The sequence below is a fragment of the Anguilla rostrata genome, chromosome 11, assembly GCF_018555375.3.
Source record: "Anguilla rostrata isolate EN2019 chromosome 11, ASM1855537v3, whole genome shotgun sequence".
Lineage (NCBI taxonomy): Eukaryota > Metazoa > Chordata > Actinopteri > Anguilliformes > Anguillidae > Anguilla > Anguilla rostrata.
The window spans coordinates 2,248,970-2,271,773 of NC_057943.1; the positions used below are offsets into that span (position 1 = coordinate 2,248,970).

The 22,804-nt window shown below is 41.3% G+C and overlaps 1 protein-coding gene and 1 long non-coding RNA gene across 3 annotated transcripts in view; one reads left to right on the top strand and one right to left on the bottom strand.

The window, feature by feature from the left end:
- LOC135235186 (segment polarity protein dishevelled homolog DVL-1-like) overlaps positions 1-7,943 on the top strand; it is a 45,087-nt gene extending 37,144 nt beyond the window's left edge. For both annotated transcript variants that reach the window (XM_064300454.1, XM_064300453.1), the window contains 3 exons: positions 244-411; positions 1,972-2,184; positions 5,670-7,943. In XM_064300454.1, the coding sequence (XP_064156524.1) occupies positions 244-411; positions 1,972-2,184; positions 5,670-6,196 (908 nt within the window). In that variant the 3' untranslated portion in view covers positions 6,197-7,943. The remainder of the gene's footprint in view (positions 1-243; positions 412-1,971; positions 2,185-5,669) is intronic.
- Positions 7,944-9,535: 1,592 nt separating this feature from the next.
- LOC135235198 (uncharacterized) lies at positions 9,536-19,539 on the bottom strand. The gene is made up of 2 exons (XR_010324318.1): positions 15,789-19,539; positions 9,536-14,977 (listed from the first exon to the last, which is right to left on the bottom strand). It is a non-coding gene; the product is annotated as an uncharacterized LOC135235198 (long non-coding RNA).
- Positions 19,540-22,804: the final 3,265 nt, after the last annotated feature.

The following is a 22,804-nucleotide window of genomic DNA, read 5'->3' on the forward strand; positions in this document are numbered from 1 at the left end:
TGTCATACGATTAGGAGAGGGGAGGGAGGAATAGGGGGTGGTGTAATTCCTGGTGTACCTGGCGCAGGTGCGGACGTGGTGGACTGGCTGTACTCGCGGGTGGAGCGGGGGAAAGAGGGTGGTGTAATCACTGTTACCTGGTCTACCTGGCGCAGGTGCAGACGTGGTGGACTGGCTGTACTCGTGGGTGGAGAGGGGAAAAGGGGGAGGTGTAATGACTGTTACCTGGTGTACCTGGCGCAGGTGCGGACGTGGTGGACTGGCTGTACTCGCGGGTGGAGGGCTTTAAGGACCGGCGGGACGCGCGGAAGTACGCCAGCAGCCTGCTGAAGCACGGCTACCTGCGGCACACCGTCAACAAGATCACCTTCTCCGAGCAGTGCTACTACACCTTCGGGGACCTGTGCCAGAGTACGCGCCTTTCATTACATTACATTACACTACATTACACTACATTACATTACATTACATACTACATTACATACATACACTACATTACTACATATTACACTACACTACATTACACTACATACATTACATTACTACTACATACATTACATTACACTACATACATTACACTTACACTACATACATTACACTACATTACACTACACTACATACATTACACTACATTACATACCTACATTACATTACATTACATCTACATTACACTACATTACATACATACATTACATTACACTACATTACATACATTACATTACACTTACATTACACTACACTTACATTACATACATACATTACATTACTACTTACATTACACTACATTACATTACACTACATTACATTACATACATTACACTACATTACATTACACTACATTACACTACATTACACTACACTACATTACACATACATTACACTACATTACACTACACTACATACTACATTACTACATACATACATTACATTACATTACATTCACTACATTACATTACATTACATTACATACATTACATTACATACATTACATTACATTACTACATTACACTACATTACACTACATTTACATTACATTACATTACATACATTACATTACATTACATTACATTACATTTCTTTACTCATTACACTACATTACATTACATTACACTACATTACATTACATTACATTTCATTACACTACATTACACTACACTACATTACATTACATTTCATTTCATTACACTACATTACATTACATTACAGGCATTTAGCAGACGCTCTTATCCAGAGCGACGTACAACAAGTGCATCAGTTCAAGGTGCAGAGCTGCAGAAAAACACACTAGAGTGAAGTAAAGATCGTAGTGCCAGAAGTGACCACAGATCAGGACTCCAACCCTGTAGGGTAACCTGTTCAGCAAACAAACAAACAATCCTGCCAAGTACAGAGCTAGCACTGAAATCACATTTGCCTAATCAGAATCAGACAAAAACAATCCTGCCACTGAGCAGTGCACTGCCTTTCCTGACCACCGTGTGGCGCACTGCCTTTCTAACTCTGCGTGGTGCGGCACATGCAGACTTCAGAGGCAATGTAAAATAATTTTGGGGCAAAAAAAAACGTCAAAACAGTTATACATTGGGTGTTGATAAGACAGCCAATCAGCTCCAAGGATGTAGACCTTCCATGTGATTGACAAAAACAGAGGCAATATGATCAGAAGGAAGCTGCAAGTCCTTGCTGCTGATTGGCTGTCTTATCGACACACGGTAGATGTCAGCGGCGATGCTTGTATCCCCCAGAAGCATGTCACCTGGCCTCTGATGTTTGGGTGTTTACGACCGCATCAGGTTTAATTAAAGAGAAAAAGATGGAAAAAAAGCAGGCAGTGCACCACACGGTGGCGATGTTCGTTACTGCGCCCGGTGATTACCGTTGCCGGGGTATCGCCCAGCCCTCCAGCGACTGTGACTGTTTAAGAGTCATTGTGACGTTTCTGAAGAATTCATTTTTTTGTTCTCCTTCCAGACATGGCCTCTCTGAACCTGAACGAGGGGTCCAGCGTTGGGGGTTCGGAGCAGGACGCCCTGGCCCCTCTCCCCCCTCCCCCCGCACACCCCTGGCCAGTGGGGGGCCAGCCTTTCCCCTTCCCCCCCTACACGCCCTCCGGGTTCCCCCCCGGGTACTCGGACCCCTGCCACAGTTTCCATAGCGGCAGTGCAGGCAGCCCGCATAGCGATGGTGAGTTTGTTTTGGCTGGGGGGTTGCGGGGGGGGGGGGGGGCACGTTTTGCCCCAAATCTTGAATGTGAGAAACTGGTTCTGGATGACGGGCCTGTGCTTCTTACAGTCCCATCACAACCCTGAATACTGCAGTTTAAATATCAGAATGCAATTTAACGTAAGGTTAATTGAATGCTCTCAATGTCGCAGTGATTCTCTCCCACTGAAACAAGTTCGTCTGACTTAGAATTTTGATAAAAACATTTCAAAAGACCTTCTCTTCAAAGGGTTAAATAATTTCAACCGTTCAGAAGCCAGAGGACAGGGTTGAGTATTTGTACTGAGCATCCTTCGAACAGGGAAAGAAGGAGGACCTGCTCAGTCGGGCATCCGTGTTAGTGGTAAATGCGGGGGCAGAAGTCCTTCTCTCGCTTTTGTCATTTCAAATCACCCATATCTGGGACAGCTGTGGGATCCTGATTTTTAATTTTAGCTTATCTTAAGTTTATTTTATCTACTATCATCTTCTCACATGCTTTGCAGTGATGTTGTGAAGTTGATGTTTCAGTCTGAACAACTTTGCCCCACCGAGCTCCAGCACTGTCAGTCTGCAGTCATGTGCCCACAGTTGCATGCTGGGTAACTGCACTGTGCCTGTTTTATTGCCTGCAGTGCAGCTGGCTGCCCTGTTACTCCTGGTAGCTGAGTGCTGTGCTTAAGTGTGTACAGTATGCGCAGAGCTCTGCGCATATGCAGAGATGATGTCATAATCAAGCTGTGAAATTATTTTCTCTTTTGTCAGTTATTTGAATGCTCAGTGACATTATTGATGAGGGAATCAGGGTTCATGTGGCTTTTTCTTTCTCACATGCGTCCGTGTGTCTCTCTGTTGCTATGGACACGGTGTCTGTCTGTCAGCAGGGGTTCTGAAAGTGCTGAACATCCGTGAACATGGTTCTCTTTATGCGTGCGTGTGTGTGTGTGTGTGTGTGTGTGCGTGCGTGCGTGCGTGCGTGCGTGCGTGCGTGCGTGCGTGCGTGCGTGCGTGCGTGCGTGCGTGCGTGCGTGTGTGTGTCTGTGCATGCCACGCACACACTATTTTAACACACCCATGCCTCGTTCTCCTGGTGAAGCACGCCGGCTCCTGCGTCCACAGTGAAGCTCAGTCCTTTCACTGGTTTATTTCAGTCAGCGATCGGTGGCGGGCGGTAGCTCAACCGTACTCTTTCTCTCCATGGATTTCTCAAGCTGTGCATTCATACAGCCCCCCCGGGGGGGGGTAAGAGGGGGGTCCTCCAGCTGATCACCCTGTCTGTGCCGTGTCTGATGAGCTGTCTGAGTGGGTGTGGGGAAGCAGATGACATCACTTCCTTCCTGCCACACCCAATGGCCCTGCTGAGAGAGGAAGTGGATTATGGGGTGGGGTCTGATTGGGTTGGGAGGGGCAGGGCGGGGCTCGGCTGGCTGGCTGGGGCGGAGCAGGGTTGGGCTTGGTGGGGCGGGGCAGGGCGAAGCAGGGCGGGGCCGTGCTGGGAGGGGCAGGGCGGGGCCAGATTGAGGGGGCGGGGCCGTGCTGGGAGGGGCAGGGCGGGGCCAGGTAGAGGGGGCGGGGTTCTGTGTAACACTCTTGTTCCCTCTGTTCCTATTGGGCTGCACTAGACTGATGGAGGAGGTAACCCTGGGACTGGGGGATCTGGTAAGACAGCCATCCTTTCCCTCTCCGTCCCTCTCTCCTTCTCTCCTTCTCTACCTCCTTTCTGTTCTCTCTCTCCCTCTCTCTCTCACCCTCCCTTCCCCCTTCTCTTCCTTCTTTCTGTTCTCAGTCCCCCTCTCTCTCTACCTCTCTCTTCCCTCTCCTCCCCACTCTCTCTTCCTCTCTCCATCTCTCTCTCCCCTCTCTCTCTTCCTCTCTCCATCTCTCTCTCCCCTCTCTCTCTCCTCTCTCTCTCTCTCTGTCTCTCTTCCCTACCCATCCCTCGCTTCATTTTCTCACCCCTCCCCTGATCATGGTTTGAAAGTGTCCTCTGTTCTGTCGCCTCCTCCGGCCATCTGCAGCAGGGCAGCCCATCTCTCGCCTGGGATCAGCGCCTAGTGCAAGTGCAGTGTGTGTGTGATCGCTGTCCGTCTGCGCAGCCGTCTGCAGCCGTCTGCGCAGCCAGGAACCTGGGGCTGCAGGAGCCCTGGACAGGGGGCGCTCTTTCTCCCTCTCTGAGCTGCACTGGGGGTGGGGGGGGAGCAATCGGGATGTTTCAGTCTCAGCAGAGTCCACTCAATGTGATTTGGGTTGTGAAACGTGAAATTCGCAGAACTATAAAACATCTCACTGGCAAAGCAGGGGCCTCTCCAGCAGCTCAGTCTTTGCTTGGCATGAGAAAATCACCGGTGGTGGGGGCGGGAGAGGGGGTGGGGGGGCTCCTACCTGCTCTCAGGTGAGAAAGCCAGGGGTCAGAATACAGACACTGCCCTCACCTGAGTACAGGTAGTAGAGCTCAGTCACTGTGGTCTGCGTCTCGTTTGATCTGTGAACACTTTACAGCCGATTGTGAATTGTTGCGACTTCTTTACAATCATGTGACGTTCATTGTCTTGTGATTCAAGCATTCCTTCTTCCTCTTCCTTGATTTCAGTGTGGTACAGAGTGTGGTACAGATGTGTGAAGACACTCGTTATAGACTCTCATTGTTGTTTGCGTGGTCATGGATCACAATGCACATCTTTTTTTTGCATCAGGTTATATATATTTGTGTGTGTGTGTGTGTGTATGTGGGTATTGTATATAGTGTGTGTATAGTGTGTGTGCATGTACGTATCTGTGAGTGTGCGTGTGTCCGTGTGTGTGTGTACACTGTGTGTGTGTGTGTGTATGTGTGTGCGTGCGTGTGTGTGCGTATAGTGTGTGTGTGTGTGTGCGTGTGTGTGCATATAGTGTGTGTTTCTACACTGTGTGTGTGTGTGCATATAGTGTGTGTGTGTACACTGTGTGTCCGTGTGTGTGTGTACACTGTGTGTGTGTGTGTGCGTGTATAGTGTGTGTGTGTGTGTGCGTATAGTGTGTGTGTGTACACTGTGTGTGTGTGTGTGTGTGTGTGTGTGTGTGCGTATAGCGTGTGTGTGTGTGTTTAGTGTGTATGGTGGGGTGTGTGTGCGTATAGTTGTGTTGGTGTGTGTGTGTGTGTGTTGCGTATAGTGTGTGTGTTTGTGTGTGTGTATATAGTGTGTGTGTGTGTGTGTGTACGTATAGTGTGTGTGTGTACATTGTGTGTGTGTGTGTGTGTGTGTGCGTGTGTGTGTGAGTGCGTATAGTGTGTGTATGTGTGTGTGTGTGTGTTTGCGCCTATGTGTGTGTATGTGTATACTGTGTGTATGTGTGTGTATACTGTGTGTGCGTGTATACTGTGTGTGTGTGTGTGTGTGTGTGTGTGTGTGCGTATAGTGTGTGTGTGTGTGTGTGTGTGCGTATAGTGTGTGTGTGTAACACAGCTCTGTCTCTCTCTGCTCTCTCAGGAACCAGAAGCAGCGGGTCTAACCCCAGCGTAGTCAAAGGGCGACGCCCCTCTCCCCAGGAGAAGGACCGCAAGTCGACGGGCAGCGGGGGCAGCGAATCGGAGCCCGGCACGCGGGGAGGGAGGCGGGCCGAACGATCGTCCAGCCAGCTGAGCCACCACAGCCACGCCCACTCCAGCCACAGCCACGCCCACTCCGCCTACAGCCACGCCCAGTCGCACAGGAGCCAGGGCTTCTCCCAGAGCGGCCACACCCCTTTCTCCTACGGCCACGCCCCTTTCTCTCAGCACGCCCACCTGTCGTGCGATCACAGCGAGCGGAGCCACGCCTCCTCCTACGGCCCCCCCGGCCTGCCGCCCCCCTACAGCCTGGCCCGGCTGGCCCCCAAGGTGCCCCTGAGCAGCGGCCCCCCCGGGGCCCCCCCCCTGCGCGACCTGGGGGCCGTCCCGCCGGAGCTGACCGCCAGCCGCCAGTCCTTCCAGCACGCCATGGGCAACCCCTGCGAGTTCTTTGTGGACATCATGTGACCAGGTCAGGTGACACTGTGAAAAGCACACAGCAATCTCTGCTGTACCCCCCCCCCCAAGATCACTAACACCGAACAGAGCCCCCCTAATCGCTACACAACTCGGCACTCAGACCCCCCCAACCCCCCCATCCCCGAAAGAAAGCCCCCACGCGCCTGCCTCTGACCGCCCCAGACTGTGGCTGTTTCCTGCTTCCTGTTTCCTGCAGTGGCTGGTTAACTGAAAGTGGTGCTGCACTGGGCACAAGTACTGGAATGGAGCCTCCCAACAACCCCCCCCAATACTCAGAGTTTGGATCTCAATCCTCCAGACTCCGAGCTCTGGGAAGCAGGCCACACATCAGGACTCCCAGAGCTGGACATTGCCCGCAAGTGAACTCAGTTTCCCAGGATCCCTCACTCCGTCACAGGGTAACTCCACAACCATCTGCCTTCATACTCTGGGTAAGGAGTGGAATCCCTACTCTAGCACGTGGTAACCTTAGAAAACCCTAACTACCATTTACCTGCCGGAAGGTAAAAATGACCACCCCCTTGCCGACATGCAGGAGGGGGGTGTAAGTAAGGCTTTTTGGGTGCCAGTCTTTAAGCAGACTGGCATGTCCCCTATGAAAGCAGTGGGGTGTTCATTTTAATTCCCAAACTGACGTGCGGAATTCTGCCTTCACACAAAAAAAAGCTGCTTTTAAAACTGCAACGCCGCTTCCGCATTGACGGCGAACCGACTCCGTTTCCAAGACAACAGGTTTTTTTTTTTTTTTTTTTTTTTTTTAACCAGACGCAAATCCCCGTGCTCGTTTGAACTGTGAAAACGTAAGAAGTAAAAACCAAGCGAACGTGACAACCAAAGGCTTTCTCAGAAAGCACAGTTTGATCTCACAGAGAGAGGCTCATCGCGGACACTACCTGCTCAGAGACCTTCGACCAGCCCTTTAAAAGCCGTCGTATGTTCACGACGATGGCGACTGTGCACAGAAATAGTCAGTGTTTTCAGAGGTGGATAGTTCAGGGGTCAGATAGTGGAAGTCCTGCTTTGTGTTTCTTCTACCCATGAACTCCAGCCAGCTGATTTCACTAATCAGTTCTACCTCCTGGCTGAAGAATTGTGCTAATTAATAAAATCCAGGCGATTGGAACAAAATACTGGGGAGGACTTTTACTTTTTTTGAACCTGGATTTTCCACCTCTGGTGTTGATCTGAAACTAATATGAGTGGTGAAATGTGTTGGCATCCGGTGTCTGTGTTCGCAGGAAGCACATTACATGTAAGTCGTTCTTCATATTTAAATACGTCCAGATGCCCCTCCCTCCTTTTCCCCAAAGCCTTCTGGGGAAGCAATCCTGTAACCGTGTCTAAGCACTTTTTAAACGTTTCTTGTCTGACCCTTTAGTATTAAACACTGTTGGCAATCTGAAATTTCTGCTTTCTTTTTGTTTCTTAAAAACCGAAATTATCAAATTGTACAGGAAAAAATATATATTATATATATGAAAAATAAATATATATATGTATAAAGACCAGGACTGGCAGATTTTGTAAGCTGATGCATTGTATAAACTGATACAATGGACGTGGTGTTTCAATATTGGTGAATTTCAATATTGGTGAATTTGATTTTCTTTTTTTAAAATAATTTTGTCCCTAATGATTTTAATTTTTTTTGTTTGTTTTTGTTGGTGAAATCTGTTATGCATTCAATTGTTTTTATTCTTAATTCAAAGAATAAAATGTAAAAAAAAAAAAAAATGTCCGTATGGCTTTTATTTTTGGAGTCTATCTGTAAGATGCTCTTGTCAAATTAATCAGCATGATGTGCTTATAGATATTGTACATAGACATGTCATTATTGCAAGATAGTGTTTAGTAGGGGAGATGTATCATGCTCCCTGTTTGATAGGTTACTGCACAAGTACCTAAAGAAGATCCATTCAGTGCCTAACCAAAGTAATTGCATTCATCAAAATATTTAATCTGAGTATGTGCGTTGTCCTACATACAGTTTTTGCCTTTTTAATCCACACGCACTCCTGTGCAGGGAACAACCGCATAGTTCAACTTGGACCCTGATGGTTAAACTGATTAACACTAACAACGAGAACGGCAACAACGCAATCTATGGAAAAATACAAGCAATAGTTAAGACAAGTGCATTAACTATGTCACCTACGAAACAGCTTCCTAGTTACAACCCTAAGCTTACAGTCATTTAAGAGATTACAGGGAGGTAGGGAGGGATGGGGAGGGGTGCAGCCTGAAGAGGTGAGTCTTCAGTCGTCGTTTGAAATGGGTCAGTGTCTCAGCTGTTCTGACCTCCACGCAGAGGTCATTCCACCATCGTGGGGCCAGGACAGACAGGAGACGTGTTCGAGAAGCGCAGGTGCGAAGAGGGGGAGGTGCCAGGTGTCCTGAGGTAGCAGAACAGAGAGGTCTGGCTGGCATGTAGGGTTTGAATATCTTGTGGAGGTATGCTGGGGCTGATCCCTTGATGTGAGCTATAACAGGCAGCCAGTGGAGGGTAGTGAGCTGGGGAGTGACGTGGGAGTGTCTGGGGAGGTTGAAGACCAGACGAGCTGCAGCATTCTGAATGAGTTGCAGGGGTCTGATGGCAGGTGCCGGTAGTCCAGCCAGAAGAGAATTCAGTTGTATGTGACATTTAGATTTATGGAGAATTACATGCATTTAACCACTAGATGGAGACATATAGACTCAGATTGTGACATTTTCCTGTATTGTAAACATTTCTTCTACTTTGATTTACAAGTAAATGCAGTTGTTTTACACTTTTTTCTTCAGGCACAGTTTTAGTGATTACCAGAATTCACTTAACAGTAATTGCGAAAGAAATAACTATTCTTTCTTTTAATTGTTTGTCATAGAGTTAAGAAGAAATATTGGCTGGTTCTCTGTCCTTCTTGTAAAGTTCGGTCACTTTAAATCAGCCACCTAACAAATTATTTAATTAAATGTGGTCTAACTTTGAATTTAATTAAATTAAATAATTCATAAACATATAATTAATTAAAAACTGTGACAGATTCTATTGATCTAAAAAAAATGTAATTTAACTGTATAGCAGCCGGTAAACGCAGAAAAACAAATCGTGTAAATGGTAAATGGACTGCATTTATATAGCGCTTTACAATTGATGCCTCTCATTCGCCAGAGCAGTTAGAGGTTAGGGGTTAGGTGTCTTGCTCAAGGACACTTCGACATGCCCAGGGCGGGGTTTGAACCGACAACCCTCCGACTGCCAGACGATCGGTCTTACCTCCTGAGCTATATCGCCCTGTACTAATTGGTTAATTTTTCTAGGAGGAGTAACATGCTTTTCACAACAACTAAAATGATTTTTTTTAATCCACTAAGTCCACAGGCATGTTTGTTTTACAGGAAGAGGGCTACGCAATCTTTTGGAGGTTACATTCAAGTCTCAAGGAACGAACGGGACCGGAGTTATGATGATGTGCACGTACTGAAAAATTCAAACGAGTGTTACGGTTGCAATAAGTGCTGTCCGATTCATTCAGTGGTTTCTGGCACGAGATTAAAAGTCAGCCATGTTGTTGCGGTGAGTGGAAGAAATAAATATATTATTTGGTTCAAAAGAATGGAGAATACAATACAGTGTGGACAAAAGCATATATGTGTATGTAGTGCAGTGTTTTTCCAGTGAAATTGATTTTTAATCACAAACAAAAAATCTTCAAACAAATATGTCTTTGTACCTTTAACATTCAACAGCACTTCATCCCCAAATTACCCAATCTGCATCACACATCTCAAACAAAAAAACAAAACAAATACTCATTTATAACCCACCCAGTAAAATACCCAAAATATAGCTCCTACCAACAGCAATAGAGAATATGCAATAACATTCAAACACTACAATGGAATGTCCTCTGGGAAAAGTAAACAGTACATCATCGCTAAAGCAACACATAAGCATGAGAAATGCTACATAACGTTGATTTAAGTAGAACACTACTTTTGTAGAAAGTTTTTAATGTTTTTTTAAATGTTTTACGGAGTATTTTATCTCTGTATGCATGTACTGGGTAAACTGGGTTTGATACAATGGATTTATGTTATTTGAATGTACACTTAATCGATGTAATTATTACCTTTTTCTTTTTATTGCTACGGTGGCAAGGTGGGGCTGTGGTTAGTGCTGTTGTCTCGGAAAACGGAGGTTGCGGGTTTTTTGATCCTCCCTGTGTGGAGTTTGCATGTCCTCCCGGTATCAGGATTCTTCACCATAACTGCCTCAAAATGCATTCGAATTTATTTCACCATGGTTGTTGAATAAAGACAATTCATCATTCGTCTGACAGTCTATGTAAAATTTTATGAACTTTTTGGATATAAGACTGTATATAATCTCATGCACTTTTCCCAGTGAAACAGATTGTGGATAGTAAATGTCACGTTATTTATTTCACCATGGTTGTTGAATAAAAATGACTTCTCATTCATCTGAATGTAAAAGCTGAATAATTCTGTGTTTTAGCAATTTTCCACATTTTTAAATCTAAAACTATAGTGTTAGGTATTTTACTGGTCTCCCAGTGAAATAGATAATTAACTAGAAATACCCCAAAACAAATTATGATTCCATTACTGTGGTTGTTAAATAAAAATGATTTCTCATTCAACTGAAAGTAAAGCTCAATAGCTTTTTGACATCAGACATATAGTTAAAAATATCCTCTTTTGCCAGTGAAATGGTGTATTCATTATAGATATCCCAAAAACACAATTATTTACTCCTCCATGTTTGTTGAATAAAGATGAATGCAATCATTGAATATGTAATGTAATAATTGAATGTGATAATTGAATTGATCATTTTAGATTTTAGCATTTTTTTCATGTTTTGCATATGAGACTACAATCATTTGCTGTTGATCCAAAATAAAAAAAAACATAATCAAAATGTATCTGAAAAAGTCTCATAATTGATTTAATTCATTGTGGTTGTTGAATAAACATGATTTCTCATTCATCTGAACGTAATAAATGTAATTAATCTATTTTGGATTTCTGCATTTTCTTTCAGTTCTTGGACATCAGATTATAGTAATTTGGCTGTTTGGCAAATGAAATAAATAATTGATCATAGACGTCCCAAACACATTTTTATTCATTTATTTCACCATGACTGTGAAATAAATATGCTGTCTCATCAGAATAATTTTTTTTTTTTTGGGAAATATTTGCATTTTATCACTTTTCAAACATAAGACATAAGACAATAGTCTTATGTATTTTGCAGATATTTCCCTGAAATAGATTCTTGCATTATAAACATCTTAAAATTTGTTTTTCATCACTTATGTCACCACAGTAGTTATAAGAACATTTTATCCATCCATCCATCCGTATCAAAAAAATTATGATAGATAATTTTTACTTTTTTTCAGTTTTCATAGATAAGGCATAAGAATATAGTCTTATGTATTTTGCTGATAATTCACTGAAATAGATTTTTCACCGTAAACTTATTTTTCATCATTAATTTCACCACAGTAGTTGTATAAACATTATTTCACATCCATCTATTATAAAAAAATGTAAAATAGAAGATTTTTTCTTTTTTTCTTTATTGATATAAGACTATATGTAGTCTTATGTATTTTTAGATAACTAAAAAGATTCTATAATCATAAACATCTTAATTATTTTTCATCATTTATATCACCACAGTAGTTGTATACAAATAAGTTCCCATCCATCTATATTAAAAAAGTAAAATAGAAAATATTTTCATTTTATCTCTTTATTTATATAAAACTATAGTCTTATGTATTTTACTGATCTTTCACTGAAATAGATTTTTTATCATTAATGTCTTATAATTATATATTTCATCATTTATTTCACCACAGTAGTTGGATAAACATTATTTCCATCCATCTATATTAAAAAATGCAAAATTGAAAATATTTGCATTTTTTCTCTTTATTTATATAAGACTATAGTCTTATGTATTTTACTGATCGTTCACTGAAATAATTTTTTTTATCATAAATGTCTTTAAAAAATATTTTTCATCATTTATTTCACCACAGTAGTTGTATAAACATTATTTTCCATCCTTCTATATTAAAAAATGCAAAATAGAAAATATTTGCATTTTATCTCTATATTTATATAAAACTATAGTCTTATGTATTTTACTGATCTTTCACTGAAATAGATTTGTTTTATCATTAATGTCTTATAATTATATTTCATCATTTATTTCACCACAGTAGTTGGATAAAAAATATTTTTCATCCTTCTATATTAACAAATGCAAAATAGAAAATATTTGTATTTTTTCTCATTATTTATATATGACTATAGCCTTATGTATTTTACTGATCTTTCACTGAAATAGATGTTTAATCATAAATGTCTTTAAAAATATTTTTCATTATTTATTTCACCACAGTAGTTGGATTAACATTATTTCCCATCCATTATAAAAAATGTAAAATAGACGATTTTTGCATTTTTAAAATCTCTATTTATACAAGACTATCATCACTGATTTTCCCGTGAAACACATTGTTCATCAGAATGTAAAGATCAATAATTTTTTATTTTTTTGGGGAATATTTGCATTTTATCACTTTTCAAACATAAGACATAAGACAATAGTCTTAAGTATTTTGCAGATATTTCCCTGAAATAGATTCTTTCATTTTAAACATCTTAAAATTTGTTTTTCATCATTTATGTCACCACAGTAGTTGTAAGAACATTTTATCCATCCTTCCGTATCAAAAAATTTAAGATAGATAATATTTACTTTTTTTCAGTTTTTATAGGTAAGGCATAAAAATATAGTCTTATGTATTATGCTGATAATTCACAGAAATAGATTTTTCATCATAAACTCCTTAAAAAATATTTTTCATCATTAATTTCACCACAGTAGTTGTATAAACATTATTTCACATCCATCTATTATAAAAAAAATGTAAAATAGAAGATTTTTGCAGTTTTTATCTTTATTGATATAAGACTATATGTAGTCTTATGTATTTTTTAGATAATTAAACAGATTCTATCATAAACATTTTAATTATTTTTCATCATTTATATCACCACAGTCGTTGTATACAAATAACTTCTCATCCATCTATATTAAAAAAGTAGAAAAGAAAATATTTGCATTTTTTTCTTTATTTATATAAGAATTTTATAAGTATAAGTATTTTACTGATCTTTCACTGAAATAAATTTTTTATCATAAATGTCTTTAAAATATTTTTCATCATTTATTTCACCACAGTAGTTGAATTAACATTATTTCCCAATCACTGATTTTCCAGTGAAACACATTGTTCATCAGAAATGTCTTTAAACTGATTTAAATAAATTATTTCATCACCGTGGTTGTCTAAACATTATTTTCAATCCATCTGAGATATAATAATTTAAAAAATCGAATTTCTTTCCATTTTTCCATTGTATTTTGCTTACGTATGTTCATGTTCCTTGTTAAAAAGTATTTTTATTTGTTTTTTTTTTCACTTTAGTAGTTAAACAACTTATTTCTCATCCATCGGAATGAAAATATTTAATTTATAAATTATTGGTATGTTTTGTCTTTTTTGGATGTCATATTTTCTCTTATAGTTATCATACAGTAAATATCTTGTTTTTCCATTACAATTAATTGAAGTACAATTGAAATATTGTCAATGCAATAATAGAAATACAAAGTGCTGTGTCAAAAGTCATTTATATTGAATACAGCATTTCACTTAACTATCCAATTATTTTGCTAACATGTTACATCCCACTAGAGAAACCATTTTATCATCCAAAAACAATTACTCATTCTTACAATGACCTTTGCACAAGCTCCTGAAAACAACTCTAATTCTTACTCAGCTGTAACCTTCATCATTTTCCTAACACTAGCTGAACCCTGATTTGAGCCATAAAACCTAATTGAAGCCATCGTTACCTTCTGAAAACATCTGATTACTCATTTGAAATAGTTTAAAAACTAAGTAAATATCATGAATACAATAATACAAATGCAAAATAATATGTTTGAGGTCATTAAAACATTTTTCCCTGAAAAAATTGCATACATTATATATCTTTTAATCATCATATGTACCCATGCTACAGTTTTCCAAACTGTAACCCTAGCTGATCCCTAATTTGGGCCCTAAAGCATAATTGAAGCCATAGGCATATTTGTTAAAATCTATTTACTCATTTGAAATGACTTAAAAACAAAGTAAATATCATAAATGCAATAATACAAAATGTCTGCGGTCATTTAAAAAAAATAAATAAAGCTTTCCCTTAAAAATATGCATGCATTGTACATCTTGTTATGGTCATGTGATCTTCGTTCCTGCTCTCGCCTGCGGTCCCGAGCTATGGATAGTGACCGAAAGAGCGAGATCCCATATACAAGCAGCCGAAACGGGGTTTCTCCGTAGGGTCGCAGGGCTTACTCTCCTCGACAGGGTGAGGAGCTCAGCTGTCCGGGAGGACCTCAGAGTAGAACCGCTGCTCCTCTGCATTGAAAGAAGTCGGTTGAGGTGGTTCGGGCATCTGATAAGGATGCCTCCTGGGCACCTCCCTCTGGAGGTGTTCGGGCTGGCCACCGGTGAGACACCAGGGGTAGGCCTAGGACACGCTGGAGGGATTATATCCAAAGGCTGGCCTGGGATCGCCTGGGGATCCACCGGGATGAGTTAGCAGAAGTCGCTGGGGAGAGGGACGTCTGGGGCTGCTCCGCTTGCCCCTTTGCCTCCGTGATCCTGACTTGGATTAAGTGGTTAGAAAATGGATGGATGGATGGATGGTTCGGGTCATAGGTACCCATGCTACTAGAGAATTTTTTAGCTTATTCAAAATCAAAACAAACACATCTCCTAACCTTTCTTCAAGCTGCTGAACACAACTGTAAACTTGCCTCAACCCTCAGACTTACCTTTTTCCGAACCCTAACCCTAACCCTAGCTGAACCCTAATTTGAGCCCTAAAGCATAATTGAAGCCACAGGCATATTTGTAAAAAAAAAAAAAAAAAATTTAAAATAAAAAATTACTCATTTGAAATTGTTTAAAAACAAAGTAAATATCATGAATTCAATAATACAAATGCAAAATATGTCTAAGGTCATTTTAAAAAAAGTTTTCCCTGAAAGAAAATATACATATATTATACACCATTTTATGGTCATAGGTACCCATGCTACAAGAGAAATTTTGGCTCATCCAAAATTAAAAATGAACCCATGTCCTAGCTTTTCTTCAAGCTGCTGAACACAACCGTAACCTTTTTCCCTTACCCTAACAATCATTTTAATTCTGATTTATTTCACAAACATGGTTGAGAAACAGTATTTCACAAATGCAAAGAAATCCAAGGAAATATGTTTAAGACATGAAAAATACCTCTCAAAGTATCAAAATACAAAAGACCAGTTCGTACAACTAAATAAATAAACAAAAATGTATTTAGGTGGATGAGAAACATTCTGATTATAACCAATGGGATGAAATGCATACAAGTAAAACCTTTGAAGTCATTTGAAATGAAAAATGTATTTCACCAAAAGAATAACACTCACATGTAGGTGATCACAAGCTCCAGTTGATCCAAGATGGGAGCAGTTTCCCAAAAGAACACTCACATGTAGGTGATCGCAAGCTCCAGTTGATCCAAGATGGGAGCAGTTTCCCAAAAGAACACTCACATGTAGGTGATCACAAGCTCCAGTTGATCCAAGATGGGAGCAGTTTCCCAAAAGAACACTCACGTGTAGGTGATCACAAGCTCCAGTTTTCCCGAGACGGCAGCAGTTTTCCTTGTGAACTAGGACGAGATATTTGAACCGCCCAGCATGGCAGACAGCCGTCTTTGTATCTGCAGAATCTGAGCAAAATAAATAAATCCAGGCGCTTTGGTCCTTTTGGTTTTGGTAATTTCCCCTGGACCACTGGGAGGGCTTGGTTAACAAGAGTGAATCCAATTGCACAGTAACCACACAAAACAGATGATTGAAAAGGTTGTGAAAACTTTACTTGAGGGATTGTCGAAAAAAACAGGCATAAGGTCATAACCAGGATCAGTCCATAAACACAGGCGAAGGTACAAAGAGGAAAGTCCAAAAAATAAGAATTCAGAAAGTCAGGCAAAACGGTCAAAAGCACTGAGAACAAACAACAAGACTGCTACACAAACTTAGCGAGCTCAAACTCGAATACCCGAGTACTTGAAAACAAAAGGACAGGGCTTAAATACACAGAACTTAACAAGACACAGGTGATATTAACAATGAACGACAGGTGAGACTCATTACACAACACAATGGGCATTTTCCAGAATCCTGGTGTGAGTCCCAGAGAGAAACTGTGGGGGCTATGTCTCCCTCTGGTGGCTCACAGAGGGAAAGACAGGAAACCTCACACACCCTACCTGCGTCACCCTACCTGTGTCACACTACCTGTGACACGCTACCTGTGGCATCATTAGTCCTACTGAGGGTGAACATGAGCCGATGTATTGTTGGCCATTGGGGGTGTGGAGGAAAACCTCCTCCTAGGTTCGATGGGTGAGTCAGCGATGTAAGAAGAAAGACTAGAAACAATGATTTCTTCTAATTATCTTTTATTTTCTTCTAATAATCTTTTTATTTTACGCAGGCCTACGGGAGGTCTCCAGTACCATAAAGACACACAGAGAGCTTCTTCGAATTACGTTTTACATCCTTTTTTATACAATCAGATCTCCTTCTACCATGATGTATCTTCCCTCTAAAACAACCAATCCCAGCCTAGGTCACACTTATGTTTCACCAGCTAGTTTAACAATAACTATTATATAGTTTTCAATTTTAATAAATGACAGATATTTCACCACACACTTACAGAGGTATGTATATGCGTGACTTGAAAAACAAGTATATGTTCTCATGATTAACAATTGTTTAATCTTCCAGTTCCAAAGTACATGCACTTTAAATGCATTCAATACATGCTGTAATCCAAATGAAACATTTAACTCATATACAAACACACCAGCATGTTCTAACAGAATATGTTTATATTTTTACTGTTGCTGTTATTAATTTGATTTTATTCATTTTGACAGAATATAATTATGCAGTAACTAGACATAGCAAAACAGTTCTTTCTCTTCTCTTGCAACTCAAAGGTCTTCTGCACAAGACTGTTTCCCAACATAAATTACTTACAAAATTTCAAGTAAATGTTTACGATTTTCAAAACAAACAAACCGGAGCCTGCCCGCGGCAGATGGGTTCCCCCTCTGAGTCCGGTTCTGCTCAAGGCTTCTTCCTGTTATCAGTCAGGGAGTTTCTCCTTGCCACTGTTGCCCTAGGCTTGCTCTTTGGGGGCCGGTTCTCTGTAAAGCTGCTTTGTGACAAAGCTCCTTTGTTAAAAGTGCTATGCAAATAAAATTGATTGATTGATTGTATGCATCAGTGTACAAAGAGGCCACAGTCTTTCCTTAGTTACAAATTCTTAGACATAACATAGAAAACCTGCTGTTCGATCTTCACATAATCACATACATTTAACTATTTTCTTGATCAATACAATCTTCAATAGAAGAAATTTAAAAGATATATGAACATTAAAAGAATACAGGAGAAGCATACTTCCACAGGGGGTAACATATTTTAACCAGTTTGCTTTGACAGTTTTTTTTAAATTAACTTCTGGGCATGGCAAGAAATGACTTCTGAAAACATAAATTTTGGATGTTTTTTTCTAACTACCATAGCCAATGAGGATGCACGTTTCATGCATATATTAGCATTTAAATGAACCACACTTCGTCAGCATCAAATGGTCAATATGTAAGCAAAACCTTCCCGGTGCTGATCAGTACGTCACAATCTCATGAAAATAAGACGATGTCTTTTGATGCTCAGAAATTTGATAGACTAGCATACACAGCGATTAAATATCTAATTAAGATGTTAATATATGCTTGAAACAGGCACCTTAGTTGGCTATGGTAGTTACAAACGCATAAACATGTGCAATTTTTTTCTTGGCTGCCTGCCCATGCATTTATATATCCTTCTTACCTGTAATCGTAAATATTACAATAAATACAATACATATTACGTCACTAGACACCAACCCTAGTGATGTCACTGATGGGAATTATATTGTAATATTTACGATTACAGGGAAGAAGGTTATATACAGGTTTCCCCGCCCCCCCCCCCCCCCCCAACCTGCTGTTTTTACCTCTTTTGGGGGGGTCCAAGTCTTAATTAGGGGGGTCAGACACCCCCAAATCCTCCCCGTAATTCGAACCCTAGTGCTGACTGTTATAGGTGTTTTTTTTTATTTATTATCAGGTTTTATTTTGTCATCCAATAAAAGGGCTCTGACGGTGAGATGATATTCTGTCTGACGCATTTAGCAAAGAGGAGGCGTCGCTCTCTACCTCTGACGTACCAGCCAGGCAGCGAGAACTGACAGGCGCGCCTACGCTCCGCGAGGGGGCTTTCCTCAGCCCACGCACTCATTGACTGATTCCAGAACCCTCCGCCCGCCCAAAAACTGAACCCAGAAATGAATTCGAGCGGCCGTGCAGCTCGCAGGTGCCTGAGCGAGGAGTGCGTGAGCGGCGGACTTGCGCGTTTTGAGTACGACCATACGCTTAAGAATTTTCCGCCCCCCTCCCCTACTACGTATGCAATAGGCCAGCGAGACGTAATCGGCAACGGCCAAAATAGCTAGCCTACCTGCCTCTGTTCCGCGCAGTCTACTTTGCTGACTGGAAGTAGCCCTGCAGTAGCCCACTGTTCGGTGAGCGACTTGTGGCTTCCAGCTGCAAAACGTCAATCAACAGCGCTTTGTTGAAATGTCGATGTGGGCTGAATGAGGTCGTTGCCGCAGTTTGGGGGGGCGGGGGGGTGGGGGAGCGGTGACATGTGAGTAACGGTGTACCAAAAGGGGGTGGGCGGTGAGAGCGGGTGGGTCAGAGGAGGAGTGACGTGCGATTTCCTCCCATCTTGCGCACAGTGTGAGAGAGGTGCATGACGTCAACGTCTTTAAAGTTGCGTGTGGAAACTCTCGCGCGGGTTTTGTTTTCATTCAGCCTTGAAGACAGCCGGTGTGCGCGCGAGGCGTTTTGCACCCCTGCCCAGAAGCCAGTCGGTTTTTCAAAGAATGTAGCGTGTAGAGTAGCCTACCCAGAAAATAGCCTAGGCTAATGCTGCCCCTTTTACAAAAGATGAGAGCAGTTTGCTGAGCTGAGCAGAAAATGGCTGCATCACAGCTTTAACCCCTATGTTCGGCTGTCTTATCAGCACATGCGAAACTGCTTGCCTGGGTGAAACATACATTACATTACATTACATTACATTCATTTAGCAGACGCTTTTATCCAAAGCGACGTACAAAAAGTGCATTTTCATGATCGTAGACAACTGCTGAACACGGGTTCAGTAAGGTACAATTACTTATTTTGTAAAGCTATTTCTAGCCGAGAACAAAGAACACTATCCTGGTCTAACATCTGCAAAGCCAAACTAGGCAGAAGAATAAGCTAGAGTATTAGGACAAATACAATTTACCAAGAAGTGCAGGGATGGGGCAACATGTAACAAGTGACAGGAAAAAGGGTTTTTTTTATTTTATTTTATTTTTTTTAAAAATATATATATACACAGCGTGGTGGTGGTTATTCTAGGTATAGTCTGAAGAGATGAGTCTTCAGGCCACGGCGGAAGATGGATAGTGAGGGGGAGGTTCGGAGAGGGACGGGGAGTTCGTTCCACCACTGGGGAGCTAGGGTGGAGAAGCTCTGTGATCCCTTTGGGCGGGTGGGAGGGGTTGCAAGACGCCCTGCTGCCGCAGAGCGGAGTGGTCGAGCAGGCACATAGAATTGAGTCATGTCCTGCAAGTAGATGGGGGCTGTCCTGTTGGCGGCAGTGTAGGCAAGGGTCAGGGCTTTGAATCGGATCCTGGCAGCGACTGGTAGCCAGTGAAGTGATCGCAGCAGAGGAGTGACGTGGGAGAATTTGGGGAGGTTGTAGATGAGTCGGGCAGCGGCATTCTGAATCATCTGTAGTGGCTGTATGGCACAAGCTGGCAGGTTTGCAAGGAGAGAGTTGCAGTAATCAAGGCGAGAGGCCACCGTAGCCTGGACGAGCAGCTGGGTGGAGTGCGTCGTCAGGTATGGTCGAATCCTCCTGATGTTGTATAGGAGGAATCTGCAGGACCGTGATGTTGCCTTGATGTGCTCCTTGAGGTCCAGCTGGTCATCCAGGACCACCCCCAGGCTCTTTGCAGAGTGAGAGGCAGTCACTGTGGTGCCATCAACCGTGATTGAGAGTTCACGAAGCAAGGAGGTCTTGTACGGGAAGAAGAGCAGCTCAGTTTTGTTGAGGTTGAGCTTCAGATGGTGGCTGGCCATCCAAGTGGAGATGTCAGCCAGGGTCATCACTGGGATTTAAATATGGGTGCTAATGTTGGAATTTGTCGAGCGGGGGGGTGTGCTGCTGCTGGATTCCATCGAGCGGAGGGGGGAGGTTCTCTTGATACCATCCTTCTTACATTACATTGTTATGAAATGTTGCCATTCCATTTAAAATTTATACCGCTAGTTCCGCGATAGGGGATGAATAACGTAATTACGAAGATAACGTTATTTACCTTAGATAAACACTGGATCGTGTGTTGACATTACTGATAGGCAGTAATGTCAACAAGAGAAGACCAGGACCACACTGCATCTAGACATCTTAAGCTTCTTCGAATTTTCTCACGGAATAACCTTCTTGCCACAATATTAACTTGGCCCCACACAATCCAAACTCCTCCTTCTTTTCCATATTTCTTGCAACTTTAGTGCTTATTTTACGTACACTACAGGTTAAAGGTATTAGGCCACCTGTGGTAAAAAAAAAAAAAAAACGTAGATAAGATTTTGCTCCGTTTAATTACCCCTCCACCTCTCACTTTGCAAAACAACTGCATAGACTTCCAATAATTAATTTAATTGTAATTAAAGCCAAATGAGGATATTTTGCGGAAAGTCATTACTAATATTATTTTAAGTAAAAAGCATTTTTTCGCATTATTGTAGGTATAAATTGAAAAACATATTAGTACTTTGGTTTGTTATTCAATAAATGTGCACATTAACTGAATTCTTATCTCAGTTCCAAACAAAAAAATGGACATATGGTTAAAGGCTATTTAATTGGATAATGAATAGTCGCCATTACTAGATCACATTTAATAATGAATGTGTCATTCATTTGTGATAGACGTGTCATTTATAAAGAAAAAAATCTATAATGAAGACATAGGGATGTCAAATTAATGTCAAATAATATTTTCATGCAGTTGTTTATTGACATTTATTGCTTTGCACTGATATTCTCAAATATTTTTCAACTTTATCTTGTTTGAAGGAAATACATCAAGCAAATACTGATGATCAACAGTATTTTGCATTTTGCAGTGGTATAGTCAAAAGTGTGCTTCCTCATCTACTAAAAATTTATAACGGGTCAATGTGATCCAAAACAAATACAACAGAATTACCAGAAAGCATAAAACTTGTCTTGGAGGGAAGGGGAAGTATAGGGAACATTAACAGCAAATTTAACGTATTTCCTTCTGGTTAGTATGACATGATTGTCAGAATGCTGAGCACTGATGTGTCACAACAAAATCACAATTTTATTTATATAGTGGCGCCTTTCATGCAAGATTGCAATACAAAGTGCAATCTTGCCCAAAAGGTTGCACTGCCAATGTGTGTGTTTTCCAGCATAAAAGTGTTCATTTGGCTTTTAATAAGTTTTAATTATGAGTTTAAAGAGCACGGACAGAGGCAAGACAGGTTTTTCGCCCTAGTGGCCATTGGGTAACTTTTGTTTTCACTTCCTCATTCCCTGTAAAACTACATTGGCGAGAAACCAGAATGAGTAACTCACTCTCTATAGCACCTGATCAGCATAACTACCAGGGAAAATTTTCATATTTCCCAAGGAAACCCGCTATCAAGGGGATAAGCACGTTCGGTATGATTGTGACAAACATGAGGTTGTCTGTGTGTGACCGTGACACATACAAAAAAAGCATGACTGGCTGGTGAGTCACCCTCTTAAGGCCTGACCCTAGTGTATGGATGGGCCTCATGGTCTAGTTTCTGTTAAGGCTCTGTTCCAGTGTGTGGATGGGCCCCATGGTCTAGTATGTTAAGGCTCTGTTCCAGTGTGTGGATGGGCCCCATGGTCTGGTATCTGTTAAGGCTCTGTTCCAGTGTGTGGATGGGCTTTGCTGTAGGAACCAGGTGGGACGTGTCCCCCGAAATATTGGAAACAGTTGCATTTGTCCCACCCAATATTGGGTTAGGGTTAGGGTTAGGGGGGAGTCGTGGAATAGTTGACAAATGCGTCCGCAACCATGCAACTATGTTATTGAACTTTAATACATAAACAGCTAGTCTTTAACAAGACAAATAGCAAATCATAGCCATTATGGCCAGATAATCTTAATTATAATTAATTTCCATTCAACTTTTGGCCCTCAACAATAAAATACAAACAAACAAATAAAAAAATAGTTTAGCTTTTAACACCTTTTA